Consider the following 25,020-nt stretch of genomic DNA (forward strand, 5'->3'; position numbering starts at 1 on the left):
AAAAAATAATAATTTAACCTATTATCAAAGCCTATTGGGTTCCAAGATTCATCTTCCCGTTTCACCCCTTTCTTCCCACCCCAATCAGGTTTAACTGCACCAGCCAATAATCGACAGCAACGTTTTATGTTTGGTGGAAATAGTGGCAACAATCACCATCCATACCAACACCACCATCATCATCAACCCACACAGCTGACTATTGCTTCGTTTCTGCAAAAGGATATGTTGGGAGAGCATCTCCTATCAAGTAGTAGTAGTAATAATAATGCTGGTGTAGCTACATCGGCGTTTTCGGGACAAAGTGGCAATATCGGTACCAACAACTACAACGATCAACAGTCCACCAACAACCAGGCACATTATTTGCGTCCCAATCAAAATAACAGATATTATGGCAATTATTATCATCAAACGTCGCCATATCATCATCAACATTCGTCAGCTCAAGCAACATTATCCAACCAATCGCATTCATGTTCTGGTTATAACAGTGGCAACATAGCATCCGCTATGGCCGACCTAGGTCGTTATGCGGCAAGACCTGTTTATGGCAGCGGCGGCGGCGGCGGTGGTGGTGGTTTTTTAAATTATAATCACAACAACATGGTTTCGAATACGTCTATGTCCTATTCTAACCAAAATATTCAACGAAGCCAAGAGCAGACGTCGATGATGCGGTTATGCCGAGATAATTGCTGTAAAGTTGGAGGATGTGTTGACGCTAGCACTGGCTCAGCAGCTGTATTGACAAAGAAATCATCTCTCGGTTCTTGTTCTTCGTCGGCTTCCTCATGTTCCTCATCGTCGTCGTCCTCGTCGTCATCTTCTTCGTCCTCTTCAAGCACATCATGTGGATCAAATCGCAAATCCCAACAGTCATCCAACGCACAGAACGTTCCACAGAAGACACTATCAAATCAAAGTTTGGCCATAGAGACATTGACGTCATCGAAATTAAATGGGCAGCATGGGGGCAATCAGCGACATCGTGGCCACAATCATCATGGTCATGGAGGCCAACAGCAACACCACTCGCATCAAAATCACTATGTCGGTCATCATCACCACCACCATGCCATGGGCGGCAATACTCCTGCAACTCCCCAACACCAAAATTACTACAATCTGACCTATGTCAGTACTGATGGCAGCAATGTTGGCAGTATGAACAGTGCCATGGGGGGTGCAAATTCTAGAGGCTGTAGTCCTGCACCTGTATTGCCACCAACGCCATCCTCTTCGAATCCAAGCCCGAAGTCTTTGGAAAATTGTGCTGGTCCCGTAGCCATGATGGCTAATCTGCATTTGAACTCCACCAACCCAATGAGTTATGCTCGCTATGCCTCAAACCAGGGTCCTCCAGGAAGTCATCAGTTGCATCACTATCAGCAGCAACAACAGTATCTGAATAAGAAAATGTTGCCACCTTTAACCTTAAATGTACCCTCACCGTCCCCCTCTCCAACTCCTTCACATATGTTGGGACCTATATCTGTAGCTGGCACCCACCCACCAACGATGGGCCCACATAACATTATCTGCTGTTCACAGTTGGATGAAGCTTCAACGGCGGCAGCTGCGGCTGCAGCCAAGACAACGGGAATCATTGCTGGCAATGATTATGACTCGGATGCCTCGTCGACACATTCGTCGGCGGTATCATCGAATACGGCACAGAATAAGAAGTATCAGTCTTATAAAACACTTTCTATGTCATCCTCATCATCGGCAACATCACTCTGCAATGTCGGAGGACAGCAGCAGCAACAAGAATGTAAAAGTCAGCCTGGCACACCGGTAGATATAACAACAACATCTACAACTCCCCTTGGCAGTCCCATAGATTACAACGCGTATGCGATGAATCCAGTCCATGCTGCCTTTCCCAGTATTGAAGCTTCATCGACTGTTGGTGGGGCATCACACAACCACCAACAGCCGCAACACCATCACTATTTAAACCCATCACAGCTTGTATCCAAGGCTGCGGCGGCAGCGGGAGCAACACAATTGCCACATGTTTATCATAACGGAGTTATATCCTTGTTAAATTTACCCGCTCATTCCCCTGTCAATAATTGTGAACGAGTTTGCAGTAACTACCTCGAGGAAGATTATCATCAACAGCGGCAACAGCCGCAATATTTTTTAACCTCATCCTCTAACCAATCATCTGCCGAACAGTTAAATATCGTGTCGGCGTTATCGGCGGGAACAAGTCGGTCAAATAGTAGCAGTGGATATTGGAGTCCTTCGCATCAATGCAATTTTCTTTATCATCAGTTGCCATCGACGTCGTCTGCTACGGGTTCGGCTAACAATCTATTGCTCCCCAATACTCCTTCATGTGGCTCGACTTCATCGTCCTCCATATCGCCCAGCCTGGTCGATCGCGATGACTACAACAAGCAGCAACATTTACAACAGGTACTACCACAGCAGCAGATGTTGCAAAAGCCGTTGCCAACGAGCGGCAGTTCATCACCTTCCACATGTTCGTCTTGTTTAAACGACCAACTTGGCATGGTTGAAGGCGGCTGCTCTTCCACAACAAGTTTATCTTCGAACTCCTCGGTTGGTGGAAGAGGCACTGCCTTTGTTGCCTCTACTGAAAAGGGGTAAGTGTTTTCCTAATTTTAAATTTCCCTTAGGTGTAATTTTACAATCGAATTGTCTAGGTATGGAAGATCAAAACCCACTGTCGTTCTCTGAGCTTTAAATTGTCTTCTATGAAACCGAATCAACTCGATATGAATTCTCGAATAAGAGATTGTGTTTTATTTCATTTTTTAGCTCTTCGCAGCTATTGCCGCAGCAACAACAGCGTTTGACTGCCCAACCCAACCAACAAGCTTGCTCTCCCTCGTTGCCTATATCCAATAATTCCACGTTATCCATATCGAGTGGTCAACAGCGAAATAATGGAAATGGTCGCAATGTTGGAAATGGACGCAATCATCAATATTTACAAAATCACGCATATATGACTGCGACAGCAACGCCGGGCAATATCAGCAACAATGGGCAGCAGACTATGTTCTCTAATATCTTCCCGCACGCACAGCAAATGCAAACATTACCACCGCCACCTCCCACGCCCCATAATTTACTGTACAATAATCCACAGGCTTCCCATCATTTGCGGTCGTTGAGTAGTTCTTCGGTGCATGACTTTTTCACGCACACCCCGCCTGACAGATTTCTAGCTCGGGCCCATTTAATTGAGGCGAAAGAAGCTCCGGCCGCATTGCTCAACAACTCCAAATGGGATAAACTATCGCAGGATATATGGAATAAATTTATTTGCTGCCAACAAACCGAAGAGACGTTCAAACAGAAAATGAGGCTTTGGCGCTACTTGTATTTATTTATAAAGGTGAGCTATTTATTTTCCTGTTCTTTTAGTTATGCTTCGTGGCTTATTGCAAATGTTATTGCATTGTTGTACAGAAAAATTAAATATTTCAATAACGAGTGTGCTCAATTAGCACAAAAAATTAACTATTTAAAATTAACAGATGATCCTTGAATTGGAGATAATCGGTTAATATTTAGCCTAGAAGCAAGTATGTCAAATATGGTGAAAATCCGTTCAGATATAGTTATAGCTATTGTTATTTTTGTCCCTCACACCCGTAATAAGAACTCTATAACAGCGATATTTGCGATGTTAAACACCCTAGATAAATTCTGTCGAGATTGGTTCAGATTTAGATATGCCCCCCACATACATATTTATCCGATTTAAAGTTTATTGTGCAAAATTTATTTAAGTCCCTCCCATATTTGATGCCATCTATAGAGGCAGCACACAAATACCTCTGCTAAATGTTATAGAGATCGGTTCATATTTGGATATAGAATATATATGGAAACAGTTTCATGGGTAAATGTGGCTTGGATTATCAAAATACCGAATATCGGTGGGGATCGTTATATGTGCGCTATAGGAAAAGGTGGACCTAAATATTAAATATTCTGGCACCGGAGTTAGAACCCATTATGGATTACAAAAACCAATTTTTGACAAGTCGGTGTAAAAATGTGGCAATATCAAAATCATGAAAACACGAAATATCGGGAGATACCGTTATATTGGGGCTTTACTAAAACGTGGACCTATACAAACAATGCTTCGCCACCGAAGAACCCATTATGACCTCCAAATACCAATTTTTAAACAAATCCGTGAGCAAAATGGCGCGAAAATCATCAAAATACCGAATATCGGGGGTACTGATATATCTCATTTTCAATACCAATCTTCCTAGACACAATACAAATTGTTGTGCTCAATTTTGAAGCTCTACGTCAAATAATGTGGGCTGTATCGTAATTTAAACAGACAAACGAACATCGAACCAAATGCTGATCATAAATATATTGTTACGAATATAACTTTAGATTTAAGTTAATTTAGATGAATTCCGTTAATTTAAGAATTTGAATTGTAACGTAAATTTCTACTACGCAGTTTATTTGAATAACTTCACAACAACAACTACTGTATAGATTTTTCTACATCCTTCCATTTCCTCTTTCATTTTCTATTTTGTTGCTGACGTACAATTCTTGTTAAACGTCATCATTAATGATCGCTTAATTCCTCTTTCTTTGTTACCCCCTCGCCTGTGTATGTGTTGTTGTTATTGTTCATTCAATGTAAGTTTGTATGTGTTGTTGTTATTGTTCACTCAATGTAAGTTTGTATGTGTTCGTTGCATTGGTAGATTGTTCGTAATCTAGGCGTTACCAGATCGTCTAGAAACTTCTGTAGCGACAGGCGAGGCTCATATAAATAGGGGAAATGGAAAGGCAGTCAGTCAGTTGTGAATCAGATCGCGAATTGAAACCGTCGAGTAAAGTAAAGTGCAAAGTAAAGTTATGTGAATAAAATCATTGTAATAATCGTAATCCGAAAGAACCCGCGTTTTATTTGGTTCGAGCTGTATTGGGAAATAAAACAACGTCTACACGGGATTAAGTAAAATCCAAGAACGTAACAATATATACTTTATGGGGTCTACGACGAATATTTAGGGATGTTACAAACGGAATGACAAAGTTTAAATACCCTCCTTTTCAAGGTGGAGGGTATAAAAAGTAGTAATTTTTACAACGTCATAAGTTGGCATATTTTAATAATTGGACCTGGCGTATTTGGGATATACGAGAGTTCAAAACATTTTACCATAGTTTGGCAGTTGAATTTTAGGTAACGCTGTAAGGTATTGTTTCTGTTTCTTCTTTGCATTCGCTTACAGAAGAAGACCGTAAAAATTTGTTTTGTGTTATTGTTACTAATAATCAACCGTTTCTTTTTAGAATGCATATCCCCGTTACGGTCTTTATTTGGTCGGCTCAACAATATCGGGCTTTGGTTCAGATAGCTCTGACGTTGACATGTGCTTGGTATCACGCAGTGCATCTAATATTGATCCTCGCATGGAAGCTTTGTTTAATCTAACCGTGTTAAGAGATTGTCTAAGTAAATCTGGTAAGTCTGGTTTTTTCGCAAACCCTTATAACAGTTTGTTTTTGTTTGACATAGTGTTATGAAAAGATATAAGAATAGATTGTGTTTCCTTAAAATCTCTGTGTGTGTCTTCTGTGTGTGAGTGAATAATTTTACCTGAGTTTTTTTTAGCAGATGTTCCTTTTAAAATAACTGAATAACTAGTAGTACTCAAAAGCAAGACATATGTATTAGGTTGTCGCATCAACACAAGATATGTCATCCTTGTACGATGCCTAAAGAAATGAGCAGAGTAGATAAATGTGTCTTTTCTGTTTGTGCATGTGTATGTGAATGTTACTTAACAACCACCTTGAATCCGAGTCGTCATTCGTCATCGTCATTCTCATACGCATGGTAATCCGATGGCGGTTCTTGTAGTTTTCTAGTGGCACAAAAATTTCTTTAAAATAAGTGAAACAAATTGTATGAAAATGGCAAAGAGGCGATTTTCCTTGGTATTACAATTTACCATATTACAAGCAATCTGAGTAAACATATTACAAGCAATCCGAGTAAACATATTTTAATTATGAGAGATTACTTCGCAATCATGTGTTTTCATAGCAAAGCTTATCACGTGTAATGGATTGTCAGAAGTGTAAGAGAAGGTTTATTCAAACGATATTAATTTATTAATAAATCACAATTTACAAAACAATATTTTGGACTAAACCTATCCACGGTCAACTTGGGAAACAAAGTGATATTTTGCTATTATGAAAAACAATTGTTGTTCCTTTATTTTTTTATCGCAAAATTAGTAAAAGAAACGACACATAAAACTTCATCTGGGAAAAAACATCCCTCTGATAAGGGTTTTTAAGCATTTTGGTTCTTTATAGCTCCATCTGGTCCATGCCACAAAAATATTTGATAAATTTAGTTAACTCACAATTGTTCTTATATTTTGCATTTTGCTTTTGTTTATTTCAGGTGAATTTGAATATTTCAATTTAATTGAAGCTAAAGTTCCTATATTAAGATTTCGTGATCGTGTACATCAATTGGAGGTCGACTTAAACTTTAACAATTGTGTTGGCATTAAAAATACCCATTTACTGTACTGCTATTCACAACGTAAGCATATTTATTTTAAACTTTCTTACTTTCTTATATTATATCATTGTTTGTTTCTTTCATTACCAATATGAATGCATCCAGTTGATTGGCGTTTACGGCCGTTGGTCTTAGTTACAAAATTATGGGCTCAACATCATAATATTAATAATGCCAAGAATATGACAATATCTAGCTATTCTTTAGTGTTGATGGTTATACATTTTCTACAGTATGCAGTTAAGCCAGCCGTCTTGCCTTGTTTGCACGAATTGTACCCGGAAAAATTTCCATTGGTAAGTTAGAAATGCGTTGTCAGTGCATAATTAGAAATGGATAGATGACATTTTAAAAGAGAGCTGAAAATGTTTTTTCTTCCACCACTTTTGTTATATTTTGTCATACAGACTGAAAATGTAGGAAAAGTCGATCTTACATTGCATTTTCATCGCTCTAAACTAAATGTATTCTTCTCCATTGTTAACTAACAATATGTTTCATTTTGCACATTTCAGTTACGGTCCAATGATTTCGGCTACGTGGATATGAACGAAACAATTGAACCTCATGAAAGTAAAAACACTCAAACCCTGGGAGAATTGTTTTTGAAACTCCTTGAATACTATAGTAGGTTTGAGTAAGTGTTTTTTCCACTGATTTTAGTAAATAAATCCGAACTTAGAATATGTCTCTATTATTTCTCAACTAAGCTATTCTCAACATGCCATATCTGTAAGAACCGGCGGAATTCTGCCCATAAGTACATGTCGCACGGCTAAATCTCTGAAGAATGACATTCATCAGTGGAAAGAACTATGCATTGAAGGTAATGTTTTTGTTTGTTTTTTTTTTTGCAATAACATACCGGCCTTAAATGATTTTTAACTTATTTTGTTTTTTTTTTTTTTTTTTTGAATTGCAGAACCTTTTGATTTGACAAACACAGCTCGTTCTGTTTACGATTACGAAACATTTGAACGAGTCAAGTCTGTATTCGTATCATCATGGCATGTTTTGCGAGACTCTTTGGATTTGACTTCGGTATTTGTGCCTATAATAGACACTTCTTCAACTTCTCTGACATCTTCAACGCTTGGCAATGATAATTCCTTGGAGGTCGATTCAGCTAATGTGACAACCAATGACATCCATGACGACCATACAGCAGCAGTCCCATCGTGGTCGGAAGACAAATATTCAATGGAGCCTTCAGAGAATAACTGCCCGTCAACTTTGAAACATATGGTAAAATATAAAGATTCAAACCAAAAAGATGTTTTATATGAATCCAAAGATGTATCCAAAGACAATTCGAATACCTCATCTCCAACGTTTAAATCGCGTTCTGGACACTCAACAGCTTCTCTGCCGTTTAGTGCCAAGCACAACAATAACGTTGCCTTAATATCATGAGTGGCGCTCTTGTTCTTTATTGTAACATAACAATGTGTCGGAGATCGGTGCCGTTTTCGTCCCTCCACAAACACCACATTCATGTCAATTGTTGCAGATCAACCCTTTCATTATGTGAGTAACTTTTTTACATTTGAATATAAACGCTAGCAATGTTTGTTCTCATGAAATCTACAATGATTTCTAAAATTTGATCGGATCTAGTCTACACCAAACTATTTTAATTTTATTATTGTAGGTCTTAAACTACTATTATTGCAATGAAGACTGATTATGCTATTACTTACAATTATTATATAAAGTTTACTTAGTTTGGGCTGTATGAATGTGTTATTAGAATAAGGGGATGTGTGTGATTTTAATTTTGAGACACAATGAAATCTCGTGGGACCAAAAACATTAACTATAATTTTTAAACTATCTCGTTTTGACGATGTCACAAGGGTAACTCACGAAAGACACATCTTTGTTTAGCATATGTATGTTTCGCAAAAACAAAACTTTATCGGGTGTTTTTGGAAATTAATTTCCATGACACTTAGGTTCTGGTGTTAAGAACTATTTTATTAATTAAAGACTTTTGGTAGATGCAGAAGAACATTTTATGGAGAACTGTATCCGCACTACTTATTTGATTGATCAAATTTTATTATTCCACTACTGAGATTTGATGACAATTTTTTTCTTTTTATTTCATTTTAACTTTAACCACTAATATTGCCAAAGGGTTAGCTATATTATCCTTTAATGTATCCTCCTTTAATACATTATTAATTTGATTATCCCACTTCTGAATTATTGATGACCTGTACATATTGTTACGTTCTTGGATTTTACTTAATCCCGTGTAGACGTTGTTTTATTTCCCAATACAGCTCGTACCAAATAAAACGTTCGGATTACGTACGTTCTTTCGGATTACGATTATTACAATGATTTTATTCACACAACTTTACTTTGCACTTTACTTTACTCGACGGTTTCAATTCGCGATCTGATTCACAACAACTAACTGCCTTTCCATTTCCCCTATTTATATGAGCCTCGCCTGTCGCTACAGAAGTTTCTAGACGATCTGGTAACGCCTAGATTACGAACAATCTACCAATGCAACAAACTTACATTGAGTGAACAATAACAACAACACATACACAGGCGAGGGGGGAACAAAGAAAGAGGAATTAAGCGATCATCAATGATGACGTTTAACAAGAATTGTACGTTAGCAACAAAATAGAAAATGAAAGAGGAAATGGAAGGATGTAGAAAAATCTATACAGTAGTTGTTGTTGTGAAGTTATTCAAATAAACTGCGTAGTAGAAATTTACGTTACAATTCAAATTCTTAAATTAACGGAATTCATCTAAATTAACTTAAATCTAAAGTTATATTCGTAACATTGCCCCCCGCTTAAGCCTGTTCGTCCCGAATAGGCACAGTTCCCGTTCCGTAGGGGGTCAGCCGCTCCAAATGTACAACTTTCATCTTCGACCTGGGACTGTCGCTCCTCTGGATGCGATAAACGACGTCATTTATTTTCGTGACAATCTTGTAGGGTCCTTCCCAGTGCGTTTGTAATTTGGGGCATAGTCCTTTCTTTCGTTGTGGGTTGAACAATAGTACCAGTTGCCCTTCTTGAAACCCATCGGTATTTGCCGCTCGATCGTACCTTGCCTTCATGCGGTTGCTAACCATTTTTATTCGATGTCGGACTGCATCGTGGACTTTACTAAAAAAGTTTTGACTGTCTTCATCTTGGTTCACATCGTCGTTTGGGGTAGCACCGAATATCAAATCGCCAGGTAGCTTTAATTCATTTCCGAACAGAACTTTGGCTGGGGTCCGGGATGTGGAATCATGAATGGCCGATCTATAAGCCAGTAAAAACTTGGGAATATGCTCATCCCAGTCTCGTTGGCCACTGTCCACCACTTTCCGTAGATGTTCTTCCAGGGTGCGATTGAATCTTTCCACCATGCCATCTGATTGTGGATGTAGGGGCGTCGTTCTGGTTTTCTTGATTCCGTAGGAGTCACACATTTCCTTGAAGATCGCTGATTCAAAATTCCTCCCTTGATCGGTATGAACCTCAGATGGAACACCATAGCGACAAATCCAATTTTTGCTGAACACATCCACAATTGTCCTGGCTTCTTGATTTGGGATAGCATAAACCTCTCGCCATTTACTGAAGTAATCCATGACCACTAAGACATACCGGTTCCCAGAGTCGCTTGTTGGGAACGGTCCAGCTACATCCATTGCGATTCTTTCAAAAGGGGCTCCTGAATAATACTGCTGCATGTTGCCTCGACTCTTCCGTGTTGGACCTTTAGCTCGGCAATGGATTTTTGACAGCCGACCCAGTAGAATCTCTGCTTTACCTTTTCAGCGGTTTTTGCTATGCCAAGATGTCCTCCACTTGGCCCATCGTGAAACTCCGACAAGACATCTCTTATTTTGGAGTCTGGGACGACGATCAAGTTCCGGTGAGATTTACCGTCCTCACTTTCCCATTTGCGATATAGGCAACCATCTATTATAAGTAGACTGTCCCACTGGGCCCAATAGGATTTTAAAAGAGGGCTTTCGGAGGTAATTTCTTTGCGACTAGGTCGTTTGCCCGTTTCTATGGCCGAAATTACTTTGCCCAGAATGGGATCTCCTCGTTGTTCCGTCGACCAATCTTCACCCGACTCAAACTGCAATAGTCGGACATCAACGATATTCTCTTTATTCTCAGCCTTTGAGCAGTGCTTGCATTCTACTTTGCATGGTCGACGAGACAGGGCATCAGCATTACCGTGTTTTCCGCCTTTTCTGTGCTCGATTCTGAAGTCATAACTCTGGAGCCTCTCGATCCAAAGGGCTAGTTGACCTTCCGGATTCTTAAACTGCAGCAACCATTGGAGAGCAGCGTGGTCGGTCCTCAGCAGGAAATGCTGGCCATATAGGTATTTGTGGAAGTGTTTAACGCACTCAAGGACAGCAAGCAGCTCTCTCCTCGTCACACAGTAATTCCTCTCAATGTCCGGCTGTAGTACCCGATGACTTTTTCCTGTCCGTCGATTTCCTGGGAAAGGACGCCACCGATGCCGCACGCACTTGCGTCTGTGTCCAGAACAAACTTGCCGCCAGGTATAGGGTAGGGCCAAAATGGGGGCTCTGCATAGCATGTCTTTGAGCTTTCTGAATGCCTCCTCCTGGTCGTTGCCCCACTGAAACCTCTGGCCTTTTTGCGTCAAACGGTGTAGACAGGCGGCGATGTTGGCAAAATTTTGGACAAATCGACGGTAGTATGTGCAGAGACCCAGAAAGCTTCGCAGCTCATGGAGATTTCGGGGCTGCGGCCAATCTCTGACGGCTCGAATTTTCTCCTTATCCGTCGATATGCCCTCCGGCGTCACGTGGTGCCCCAGGAACTTCACCTCTCGTTGGAAGAGACTGCACTTCTTTGGGTTCAGCTTGAGGCCTGAAGACGAAAGCTGTTGTAGAACATCCTTTAAGTTCTTGATGTGTTCGTCGAAGTTGCGTCCCATGACTATGATGTCATCCAGGTATATGAGGCACGACTTCCACTACAGCCCTTTTAACACACGCTCCATCAGCCTTTCAAATGTAGCCGGGGCGTTGCAGAGTCCGAATGGCATGACATTGAACTGCCAGAGACCCCCATTTACGCCAAACGCTGTTTTCTCCTTATCTTTCTCGGCGATCTCTACTTGCCAGTACCCACTCTGCAGGTCGAGGGTGGAGAACCATGACGTCACGGCTAATGTGTCCAATGTGTCGTCGATTCTTGGGAGCGGATAGCTGTCTTTCTTGGTGACATCATTCAACTTTCTGTAGTCCACACAAAATCGGGTGCTTCCGTCTTTCTTCTTGACCAAGACCACTGGGGAGCACCATGGAATTGACGATTATTCTATTACACCACTCTTTTCCATTTCACTTATCAGCTTCTGAACCTCGTCTCTTTTTGCCAGGGGAACACTTCTTGGAGGCTGTTTAATGGGTCTCGCGTCTGCTGTATTGATTTCATGCTTAACCACTGATGTTCTTCCTTGGTGCTCTTTTGTCAACGCAAAGGTAGAGGCATAATTCCATAATAGCTGCTTAGCCTTGTTCCTCTCGGAAGGTGATAATTGGTGTGTCCACTCTTTTATGTAGCCGTCGAGGTGCTTCTTCTCCATGGCAGCTGGCTTTTCGGTGCTAGTTTCCAAATTAACTACAGCTTCAGCTGGTGTGCATTGTCCAACATCGGAAAATTGGCAAATTTGCTCTTGCTTGTTTGACAGGTTCAAAACTCTAACAGGAATTAATCCGTCCTTGTTGCTTTTCACCAGGGCATTCGCTATTAGGATGTTACTGTTTCTGTTTTCTGCTGGTTCCACCACCCACAACTTCTCGGCTCCACAATCTCCATTCATTGGTACCCATATTATTGCTTCGGCACAGGGCGGTATTATCTCTGGATGGTCCGTGGTCAGACGTCTAATGGGTGTACTTTCATCGTAGCCCACGTTTAACGGAATTTCGACGTTAGACCAGGTCATCACACGTTCTTTCATATCCAGATTGATACCAAAGGCAATCATAAAATCTGCGCCTATTATCACTTCGTCTACGATATCGGCAACTATAAACTCGTAATTCTCCGATTTATTGGCAATAGATAGTCTCAGGGTAATCTTGCCGTGTACTGCCGCGGGCTCCCCCGTTGCTGTGCGCAGTCTGACTCCATTAAGTTGCGTTATTTTTCCCTTTACCAGATCTGATCTTACGATGGACTTTGATGCGCCAGTATCTAACGTCAGAACTCGCTTATCACCAGTGATGTACCCAGTTGTTGTTAGGTTGTGACTTTTCTGTTGTACTATTGCTATGGAGATTGTGGGGCCATCGTCGATGGGAGCCAGTTCATGCCCCGCTGGACTGGCTCGATTTAGTTTAACTGTGACTCATTGGTGGACTGTTGGGCCATTCTTCTACCATCTTTCGTTGGAGGTGGTGACGATGACCTGGATCGTTTGCGCTTAGCTCTGCATTCGCGCGCAATATGACCTGCTTTATCGCAGTTGTAGCATCTAACCCTGGGCTTAGTCATCCCAACTAACTTTGTCTCTTCTATTACCCGCCTCATGGCGTCTTCGATCGAGTTAACGAGAGATTTGGGTTCGCAACCTTCGGTCTCCAGTTGGCGAATCTTGTAGGTCTGGGGCTTAACAACTATTCTTGCCGTCTCTTGGGCAAGGGCAAACGACACAGTTTCGGAAAATGATGCTTTTGGTGACGCATATGTTGCATACTTAATCTCAGGGTCACGTATGCCATTCACAAAGGTTTCGATTTTCATACGGTCCAGCAATGGGTGATCCTCTCCTGGATACGTCATTAGCACCAAACGTTCCACCTCAGCTGCAAAGTCTTGTAACGTCTCGTTTGCCCTCTGTACTCTTCCCCTTAATTCCATAAGGTAGATGTTTCGTTTATGTTCGCCACCGTACTTACGTTCCAGTGCAGCAATAACATCTTCATAGTTGTTTCTAGAAGCGACAGGAATACTCTGTATAACATCAGCAGCACTGCCCTTCAATGCCAGAAGTAGTGCAACCGCTTTGTCGCTGTCGTTCCACGAATTTCTAGAAGCGACTGTCTCGAACTGTAACTTGAAAACATTGAATGACGTAGAGCCGGCGAATACAGGAGGTTCGATTTTTAGTGTGTTATCAGGAACTCGCACCGGACCACCTTTGATTTCCAGTTCCGAAATTTTCTTCTCCAGATTTGTAACTCTTTAATTTGGACCTCCACGGTTTCCACTCTCCTTCCAATAACTTCTGTAATGTACTCGAGTTTCTCGTTCGTTATTCTCGAATTTTCTTCGAACATTCGTCTCGAGTTTTCTTCTAACTTCCTGGAATTCTCTTCGACTCTTCTGAAATTTTCCTCAAACATTTTGGCTAGCATTTCTCTGAAATCGTCACCCCTGGCAGCTACTGACGAGACTTCCCCACCGTTGGACTCGCCCATTTCCGATAAATCCACTTCATCCTTACTGTCAAACTCATATGTATCGATGTTCATACCACGGCGCTCGAACTCATCCAACAGACGTTTTTTTAGTTCAGCCTTGTTGCCAGTAGAGGACAATTCCAATTTATTAAGTTCCTTCTTCAAGTCTTCCACTCGTAGATCCTTAAACTTCATCGTAGTATTATCGTAATCTCACTTCCGACACCAATTGTTACGTTCTTGGATTTTACTTAATCCCGTGTAGACGTTGTTTTATTTCCCAATACAGCTCGTACCAAATAAAACGCGAGTTAACTTCCGTACCGCCGAAAAATCAGAAAACAAGAATTATTCTGTTTTAGATGCCAAATACAACTAATGCTTTATTCAAAAAATTCTTATATTTAAGCGATTTTACAATTATTGATTTTTCTTAGAGTTAACAAAGAACAAAGGAACATAAAATCTAGAGCTATCAAGAAAAATACTTAAGCTAAAAATTTGTATTGGGTACAGTAAAAGTAAACATTTCTTTTTGGGTTATTTCCGTCATAGTTTTATTACTAGTGTTGTTATTGTGATGTTGAAGTGGAGAATTATTGCTGACGAAATAATGTCAACAATATTGGTGTTAGCTCTTTGGTGCTTATGACAATGTTGTAACTAATAATGATGTTAATAATAATGATATTAATAATAATGATGTTAATAATAATGATGTTTTTAATAAATGAGGTTGTGGTTGAAAATAATGAACTTAATAATAATGTTGTTTATTGGTGGCTGTAGGTAACTCCTCCCTCTCCAGAATGAAGTGAGGGCCAAAGGGGCTTCGGATCATTTGTGGCCAGAACTTCATTATTGTTGTGGGTTATGGAGTAGATTAATTTTATAGGCTTTCTTATTACTAATATTATTGATAATATTATGATTATAGAACTAATTATACCAAATGCGGAATAAGAAATTGTTTTGTAATTGTCAGAGTCTGTTTGAAGAAATTCGATATTTGCTTTATTTTGGAATCTGTATTGATCTAGTTTGGGTAATGTTAGTTCGTCTCTTATGGAGAGTGTTGTAATATTGTTTGAGAAGCTAGTTTGGAAGGTTATTGTGCTAATGTTTTCTTGGTGAATATTCGGTTTATCTGTATACCAGACATTATTAAATAAGATTTTGCATTCATTAAAATTAATAACAGAGGAAGACTTGATTGGTAGACTCTTAGTTACGTTGTTACATACTGTGGTTATGTTTCCTATTGGAGGGTTTATAAGCACTAGGTAATTTGGTTCTGGATATATTATGTCCGTAGTTAATCCTATGTCTCTAAGGTGACATGCCACCGTTTCTTCTCTAAGCAAAATTGATTTTAGGCAATCTCTATTTCTTTCGTATTGAGTTTCATAGTTGCAGTAAAATTTTTGTTCTATTTGTTTGCATCGGTTGTCGAAAAGATAAAGGTTATCATTGTTTATTAAAGCGTATTCACCGGTTATTATTTCTAAGGTGTTATTTATGGGGGTTTTGATTATGTGTAATAATTTAAATAGTTCATTAGAAATTATAGGAATTTGTATGTCAAATATTATGTTTGTGTCGTTATAATATGCTGTCAGTTGTAGTAATTCATATATATGTTCTGGTGATATAATGTCCGTTGCATTGTTAAGTATGTTGTGTATTTCATTCAGTTCGTCAGTAGTTAATATTAATTTTGGGACGGTGTTAAGCCTTGCTAATACTACTGATTCTGCGATATCATTAAGGTGGTCGGTAAGTATATCTATGTTAAAACTGATTTGAAGTAAATTTTGCATTTGGATTATTGCATTAACCGAGGGGTTTATGGCATTTCTTGTCTGGTTTTGAATCATCATTATAGAACGTTCTATTAGGTTTTGTTCTTCATTTATGTGATTGGTAATGTTTTCGAATCTTGTTATCATTTTGTTATTTAACATCATTTGGTTTTTAAGCGCTGTTTTTATTTGGGTATTTCCTCTAGTTAAATTGTCAATGTTTTTATTTAGTTCTTCTGCATCTTTGTAGTCCATATTTCCCGTTATGAATTTGATTGCTGATCCTAAGGCATTTACAAGTCCCCGTTTTTTCCTATAATTTGGGGTTAATATATCCAATTTGGCTGAGAGATTATTCAGTTTCAGTTTCGTAGTTCTAAGTTGTGATGCTGTCAATCTTGTCTCCTCTATTCGATCCAAAGTTTGCTTTATAGTGTTAATATTGTCGTTATATGTTTTAAGGTTAATAACATGGATTAGATGTTGAAAGTCTGTGATTAATTTAGCATCGCCTAGTTGTAGTGGTATAAGTCCCTGAGTCTGCGTTATGTTTGTTATTGTGACGTCGGATTGTACAGGTACGAACCTAAAAGACAAATAGAAGTCAGTTTATGTAAGACGTTTTCTTTTAATTTTGGCTTTATGTAGTTTTTGGTTATTTGACGTTATCAGCGTCACTTTCTTGTTTTCCTTGACTACCCTCTTTGAGAAGCGAGGGGTCATTTTGTTCCTCCCTGATTCCCTTCTGTATATTGTCTGGTTTTCAGTTAAATCTTCTGGTTCTTCCCTATTTGCGTTTAGTTTTTTTATACGTTTGTCAGTGTCCATGGATAATTTATCTTTAATAATTTTGTGTAAGTCATTTTGAAATTCTTGTAGTCTATTTAAGTAGTCATGTTCAGAGTTATAGCTTAATGTCTTTTCGAAGTTATAAGTCCTACCATAGAAGAGTTCAAATGGGGTTAAATTTGTAGCACTATGGATTGCGTTGTTATAGGTAAAAATGACTTCTAATAGTATTTCGTCGTGATTTAGTGGTATTTCTGATGACTTATACTTTTCGTAAACTATTCTGTAGGTCTCGGTAATGGTTGAATGTAATCTTTCTACGGGAGAGTTTCCTGTACTTTGATGAAATGATGTATAATGTAAGGTTATCTGATGCATTTTACAAAAATCTTTTATAATGGATGCATTAAATTCAGCGCCCTGATCACAAACAATTTTCTTGGGTATGCCGTGTAGGCTTATGAAATGTTTGAAACTTTTCAGAATTGATAGGCTATTCCTAGAGTCTAAAGAGTAAGCGGCTGCAAATTTAGAAAATTTGTCTATGATGGTAAGTATATTACGCTTGTTTATACAATAGATATCTGTGTGGATAATATCCAGTGGTTTTTCGGGAATTTCAGGTTTTTGAAATTTGGGTTTTGGTGGTTTCCTGTCATATTTTAAAGTTTGGCATGTATGACAATGATTAATACAATTTTGTATTTTGTTTTTCATGAAAGGGAAGTAGTACTCTCGTTTTAAGTGTGCATATGTCTCTTGAATACCTCTATGGTTATGGTTCATATGGTATTCATTAATTATTTTGTCTTGCTCATCAATGGTTCTTATGTCTTGTAGAATGTCCATGCATCGTACTAACTTAAATAGTTTGCTGTTTGCAAAGTATTTTGAGTAGGTGCTTTGAATTAATTTAAATGTATCGTCATCTGCCATAAGCGCAGAGACTTTATTTGGTGTTATATAAATTTGGAAAATGTTAGTCAATGTTTGTTCGTCGTACTTTTCTCTACGTATAGTCTTGCGTATTTTATTTTTAAATATTGTTTCTAAGGTTATTGGTGAGCCACCGATTTGAGTTTGAAATATAATTTGAATATTAAATTCGTTAATTGGTCTTTCTGATATCGGTATTCCATCGTCAACATTTTCGTCGGAGGAATGGATTGTTGTTCCTTGTGTACCATGGTTTGAGATGTTATCAACTGAATTAGTGTTTATATCGACATGTTCATTTACAGATAGATTGTCTAATTTAATACGACTTAGTGCGTCTGCGTTAGTATTTAATTTTCCTTTTTTGTAGATAATTTCATAGTCATATTCTTCTAGTTTTAATCTCCAGCGGATTAATTTTGAATTTGGTTCTTTTAGACTCATGATCCATGTAAGGGGCCTATGGTCGGTAATTATTTTAAATTTCCTTCCAAAAAGGTATGGCCTGAAATATTTTGTCGCCCATACGATAGCAAGTAATTCTTTTTCTATCGTCGAGTAATTTATTTCGCTATTCGATAATGTACGACTTGCGTAACATATAGGCTTGTCACTACCTATTGGTCCTTGGGAAAGTATTGCTCCTAAAGCAAAGTCGCTAGCGTCGGTGGTTAAATTAAATGGTTTTGAAAAGTCAGGATATTGGAGCAGTGGGTCGTTCATTAAAAGATTTTTGCAAGTAGCAAATGTGTTCAAATATCTCTCGTTTAATATTATTTTTCTCCCTTTCTTAAGACATTCTGTGAGGGGTTTCGTTAATTTCGAGAAATCTTGAATAAATTTCCTGTAATAACCTAGTAGTCCTAAAAATGATTTTATTTGTTTTTGTGTTTTTGGTACGGGGAAAGCTTTTATGGCATGAATTTTATCGGGGTTGGGTTTAATACCATCAGTGGAAATAACATGTCCGAGAAAAGAACATTCTTTCTTTAGGAATTCTGATTTGTCCAGTTGTATCTTAAGATTGGCTGTACGTAATTTACCGAGTACTTTTTTCAAGTGTTGTATGTGCTCCTCTAAGGAAGTTGAATATATAACTATGTCATCTAAATATACAAGGCAGACTGTCCCGATCAAGTCATTTAATACATTGTCCATTACCCTTTGGAAAGTGGATGGAGCATTTTTTAATCCAAAAGGCATCCTTACGAATTCATAGTGACCTCTATCGACAGAAAATGCTGTTTTACCAATATCTTTTGGGTGCATTTCGATCTGGTGAAAACCGCTAGCTAAATCTAAAGTTGTGAAGTAGAGACTTCTCCCCAATTTATCTAATATGTCAGTTATGTTGGGTATGGGATATTTATCAGAAACAGTTTTCTCGTTTAATTTGCGATAATCTATAACAAGTCTCCATTTTTGTATATTGCTCGAGTCTAATTTTTTTGGTACGATCCATATAGGAGCACTCCATGGTGAAAAACTTCTTCTAATTACACCTTGTTGCAACATTTTATCGATTTGTTTGCGTATTTCCTCTTTGTGTATGTAAGGGTACCTGTATGATTTTGTAAAAATGGGTTTGTCGTCAGTTGTCCTTATTTGGTGTTTGATTTGATTCGAGAATGTCAATTGTTCTCCCTCCTTGAAAAACACATCTTCAAAGCATTTGCAAACCTTCAGCAAAGCTTGTTTTTCCTCTTTATTAAGATGACCGGTCCTTATCGAATCTAAAATGTCATGATTATCATTCATACAGTTGTGTTCTAAACTGAAGTTATTAACTTCGATGTAATTCTGGTCGTTGTATGGTGTCGTCTTTATTGGTTGTTCAATGTATGCAATTTTATCATGTCCAGAAGTATTAACTATTTCCACAAGGCTGTACCACTTTTTAGAATGATACAGTCCCTCTGAAATAAAGAGGTCGGAACCCAAAAAAGTCCTTGGGAGAAAAAAACTACCATTTTGTGTGTCTACCGGTACATTAATAACAACTCTGGAAGAGCTTGGAATAATGAATTTCTCAGAAGTAAAATTGGGTTTGAGATGAATAGGTATGATGGCTTGACTTGTTACTAGAGTTTTGTTACCTAGGTCTATTTTAGCTTTGAGAAAATCTAATATGTCCAATCCTATTAGTCCATCGAAATAGTTGTGAAATTTGAAGACAAAAAATTCTGTATCTCCTTTTTGTTTGAATTCCGTAAATAAGGGTAGTTTAATTTTTTTGTCCAGTGAGTGTTTAGTTAAAATTGTTGTGATTGTAATTGGTTTGCAAGTCATACACTCTTCGTCATTTACAAATTCTGGGTTTATGAATGATGACGATGCTCCAGTATCTATTAAAAATTTCAGGGGTCTACCAAATGGGGAGGATATGTTAATATAGGGTAATGTGTGTCCATGTTTGTTAATATCTAAGTATCCCGTTGGTGTGGGTAGGCATTCATATGAAAATTTTCATTATCAACTATTACATTTTCGTATTCCGTTCTAATACCATTATTTTGTTGGTCTTTTAGATCGTTCATGTCATTATCATCATTTTGATGATAAGTGTAGTTTTGTTCGAAGTCATTGTCATGTGTTTGTCCGTGGTAATATCCGTCTAGATCATTATGGTAAGCTTGAGACACATTGACGTTGTTTAGGTACGATGTCTGTCTCGTTTGTGTAGTCATAGGTTTTCTTAAATGACTATAACCAGAACTAACATCCATTGGTTCTGGTGGTGGTAAGGGTTTGGTCGTAAGCTGTTGCTGCCTGAAGTTGCTGAATTTGCTCTGTCCGGACCCATTGTGAGAAAAGGTATTTCCATTAGGTGCTTGAGGTCCCTTTTGTGAAAATGCATTAGTTATTGGATTATATTGATTTCTTCCCTGAGTATTAACCGTGTTTTGGAATCTATTTATATTGTTTTGTGCGTAATGGTGAATTTGTCCGTGTGTAAATCTATGTGTGTTATTCATATTTGGTTGGTAATTACGAGCAGGGGCATAATTCCGTGTATTCTGTCTATACCTTGGTTGGTAGAATGGTTGGTTGTAAGTAAGTCTTCTTGAATATTGTATATTTTGTTCCTGAATGCAGAATGTTAATGCTTCATCTAATGAATCGGGTCTCATAGACCTAATCATTGAGCCAAGGGGTTCTCGGAGGCCTATTAAGAATGCATCTAAGCACATTTTAGCGTTAAATTCGCGCCTCGAGTTTATGACATGTTTGTTAGTTTCATGAATTGATATATTATTATTTATTGCTGCCTGTAGCTCTATAACTGAACCATAAAATTCTTGCACAGTCTGATTATTTTGTCGTAAATTGTGGAGTTCACGCACAAGGGAGGTTTCACTCCTTTTATCCGAATATTTAAGTATTAGATTCGCTTTAATTACCTCCCAAACTAACGGAGTACCGGATGAATTAAGTACTTCATTAGCTTCTCCCACTATTTTGTTTCTGATGGCTCTAAGCACTACTGTTGCTTGGTTAGAACCATCGATATTCGCTAATATTCTTAAAATCTCTTCAACGTTTTCTAAAAAATCATTTAGTTGCCTTGGATTTCCATTAAATGTTGGTAAATCTTTTACGGCATCTGGAATTTTTAATGTTTCGTATGCTTGAGAGGATTGTGACGGTTGTTGAGATTGTAGCGCCTGAGGGGCACTAATGTCATTAACGGTAGTCATTTCTTGTTGTTCCGGTATTGCAGTTAAGTATCGAATAGAATATGGTCTTGGTCTTAGTCTTCGCATTTAATATAATTACCCTTTTTATTGATTTGAGATATTTTGATTAGCCTTTTTCTTTATAATTGAAATATTTCTTTGCTTATTTCTGTTTTATATTTTATAAAGTAATATAATAGTGATAAATATTATAATTTTCTTAAAATAATTACCCTAGTATTATCATAATAAATAATTTCATTGTTGATTTCCAAGGTTTTTATCTGCTTCTTTCCTCCGATGAGACCTGTATAAGTTGCTTGTAGATATGGACTGCTTCAGGACTATTTCTTGTTCTTCACTTGTAGTTGTTGTTTGTTGTTTTAATTGTTGCTTGTTTTTGTTTTTTTTTTTTTTTTTTTTTTTTTTTTTTTAGTTTTTTTTTTTTCGTTTTTGTTACGGTTGTTGTTATTGTTATATGTTATTAACTTTTTAATTGTTATTTTTAGTTGATTTTCCTTTTTTTTTTGATCTTCACTGTATTGTTATTTGTTTTTGTTAGTTGATTTTTTTCTTGTTTTATCTGATCTGATCCACTATGACCGTATTATTTGTTGATATTCCTTCAACGATTTTCATTAAATATTTATTCCAACCAAAAAGATATTCATTCTCTCCGGATGGTAATATTTGTTGATATTCCTTCAACAAAATATTATTTATGAATTTATATATATTTTTTATTTAAGATATAATTTGTTGATATTCCTTCAACAATTTTTATTAAATATTTATTCCAACCAAAAAGATATTCATTCTCTCCGGATGGTAATATTTGTTGATATTCCTTCAACAAAATATTATTTATGAATTTATATATATTTTTTATTTAAGATATAATTTGTTGATATTCCTTCAACAATTTTTATTAAATATTTATTCCAACCAAAAAGATATTAATTCTCTCTGGATGGTTATATTTGTTGATATTCCGTCAACAAAATATTATTTTTGATTTTAAATATATATTTTTATTTAAGAGATATTCCTTCTCTTCTTATAGTAAATTGTTGATATTCCTTCAACAAAATACTATATTGTATTGGCACTTGATTTTCTCGGTTGTACGGACGTAGGTTCTTTTTTTTTTCCGATTGTTGGCGCACGATTTTTCTCCTTAAGGATTACTTGATATACCGTCAAGCCTAATTAATTTAATATATTTTTTTCTTCACCAAATTTTTCTCAAAAAAAAAATTTTTTATGTCCTTTAAAGGATAGTTCACTGTTTTTTCCACAATTAACTTGTCACTGTTTTTTTTTTTTTTTGGTTTTTTTTTTCTGTTTTAAGGATACATTTATTTAATTATATTTTTTCACTTGAGAAAGACCGCACCAACAATGGCCGTACGACTGCGCCAGTTAACTTCCGTACCGCCGAAAAATCAGAAAACAAGAATTATTCTGTTTTAGATGCCAAATACAACTAATGCTTTATTCAAAAAATTCTTATATTTAAGCGATTTTACAATTATTGATTTTTCTTAGAGTTAACAAAGAACAAAGGAACATAAAATCTAGAGCTATCAAGAAAAATACTTAAGCTAAAAATTTGTATTGGGTACAGTAAAAGTAAACATTTCTTTTTGGGTTATTTCCGTCATAGTTTTATTACTAGTGTTGTTATTGTGATGTTGAAGTGGAGAATTATTGCTGACGAAATAATGTCAACAATATTGGTGTTAGCTCTTTGGTGCTTATGACAATGTTGTAACTAATAATGATGTTAATAATAATGATATTAATAATAATGATGTTAATAATAATGATGTTTTTAATAAATGAGGTTGTGGTTGAAAATAATGAACTTAATAATAATGTTGTTTATTGGTGGCTGTAGGTAACTCGCGGGTTCTTTCGGATTACGATTATTACAATGATTTTATTCACACAACTTTACTTTGCACTTTACTTTACTCTACGGTTTCAATTCGCGATCTGATTCACAACAACTAACTGCCTTTCCATTTCCCCTATTTATATGAGCCTCGCCTGTCAAACAGAAGTTTCTAGACGGTCTGGTAACGCCTAGATTACGAACCATCTACCAATGCAACAAACACATACAAACTTACATTGAACAATAACAGCAACACATACAAACTTACATTGAGTGAACAATAACAACAACACATACAAACTTACATTGAACAATAACAACAACACATATACAGGCGAGGGGGTAACAAAGAAAGAGGAATTAAGCGATCATCAATGATGACGTTTAACAAGAATTGTACGTCAGCAACAAAATAGACAATGAAAGAGGAAATGGAAGGATGTAGAAAAATCTATACAGTAGTTGTTGTTGTGAAGTTATTCAAATAAACTGCGTAGTAGAAATTTACGTTACAATTCAAATTCTTAAATTAACGGAATTTAGATGAATTAACTTAATTCTAAAGTGTTGTCTTTTCGGTCGCTCAATACAGAATGGCGCCCTTTCTTTATTTCATCATCCATTGTTCTTAAATCTAGTATACATAAGCGATTATTTAAATGATCGTAAGTATTTGGTATTCTCTACAAACTAGTTCGGTTATTATTCACAATAGCTGGGTTCCTTATTCTATTCTACTACAATCTTGCGATTCGACTACTAATGTTTCTCTTAGCCAACGTTAGTGCGAGTGAATTACAATCTGTCACAATTTTGAAGCATATTCCTTCCAAATATACTCTAAACCTTCTCAACGAATAAATTATTGCCAATGTTTCCAATTCAAAGCTATGATACCTTGTTTCTGGATCTGTAGTTCGCTTTGAGAAATACGATACTGGGTGAAATAGTCCATCATCCTGCTTTTGCATTAGAATCGACCCAAAGCCTGATGCGTTTGCATCACAATGCAACTCTGTTTCCCTCCTCGGGTTATATATCACTAATATTGGACTAGATGCTAAATGCTTCTTAAGGATCTCAAAAGCTTCAATGCATTCATCTGTGACTATATACTTAGCTCCTTCTTTCGTTAGTTTATATAAAGGTTTTGATATAAGAGAAAATCCCTTCACGAATTTCCTAAAATATGAACATAAACCTAAAAATGCTTGCATCTCTCTCACATTTTTCGGCATTGGATACTGCTTAATTGAATCAACATGTGCATCAGATGGTTCTATACCTTTCCTTGAAACCTTATACCCTAAATACTCTATCTTAGTATACGCGAACTTACATTTCTGAATTTTGAGCTTCAACCCATACGTAACTAATCTGCTCAAACTCTTCTCTAACAATATAATGTGATCTTCTAGTGTTTTCGAGGCTATTACAATATCATCCATATATATTACCATTTCATTTTTCTCCAAAAAGTCCTGAAAAATTCCGGCAATGAACCGCTGAAATATAGCCGGTCCATTTTTAAGCCCAAAAGGCAGCCTCAAAAATTCGTATTGTCCGTTAGGGACCACAAAGGATGTATACTTTGTCGAATCCTCATCCAGCTTGACCTGATAAAAACCTGACTTCAAATCCATAATGGTGAACCATGATTTTCCCTCCAAATGTTCTAAACAATCCTCTATCAGCGGGAGGGGGTAATTATCCCTCACTATAATTTTATTTAAGGCCTATACACATTCTACTTTCTCCACTCTTCTTTTTGGTCAACACAATTGGAGAAGCATACGGCGAGCTACTGGGTCGAATAATTCCCTTATTTAATAGATCCGCTAAGATACTATTAACTTGCTGCTTCTCGGCAAACGACAACCTTCTCGGAGAGCAATATGGGACGTTTCCAG

General features: G+C 37.3%; 1 protein-coding gene across 2 annotated transcripts in view; it reads left to right on the top strand.

Moving 5' to 3' along the window:
- LOC101888540 (poly(A) RNA polymerase gld-2 homolog B) overlaps window positions 1-25,020 on the top strand; it is a 58,637-nt gene that overhangs the window by 7,008 nt on the left and 26,609 nt on the right. The window contains exons 4-12 of one of the 2 annotated variants that reach the window (XM_059121685.1): window positions 89-2,621; window positions 2,797-3,379; window positions 5,329-5,500; window positions 6,455-6,598; window positions 6,683-6,873; window positions 7,093-7,214; window positions 7,288-7,403; window positions 7,500-8,104; window positions 8,229-8,772. In XM_059121685.1, coding sequence (XP_058977668.1) covers window positions 89-2,621; window positions 2,797-3,379; window positions 5,329-5,500; window positions 6,455-6,598; window positions 6,683-6,873; window positions 7,093-7,214; window positions 7,288-7,403; window positions 7,500-7,990 — 4,352 coding nt within the window. In that variant the 3' untranslated portion in view covers window positions 7,991-8,104; window positions 8,229-8,772. Of the gene's footprint in view, window positions 1-88; window positions 2,622-2,796; window positions 3,380-5,328; window positions 5,501-6,454; window positions 6,599-6,682; window positions 6,874-7,092; window positions 7,215-7,287; window positions 7,404-7,499; window positions 8,105-8,228; window positions 8,773-25,020 lie in introns of those variants that run through there. The other variant, XM_059121684.1, reaches the window with a different exon arrangement.

The sequence above is a fragment of the Musca domestica genome, unplaced genomic scaffold (genome assembly GCF_030504385.1).
Source record: "Musca domestica strain aabys unplaced genomic scaffold, Musca_domestica.polishedcontigs.V.1.1 2, whole genome shotgun sequence".
Taxonomy (NCBI): domain Eukaryota; kingdom Metazoa; phylum Arthropoda; class Insecta; order Diptera; family Muscidae; genus Musca; species Musca domestica.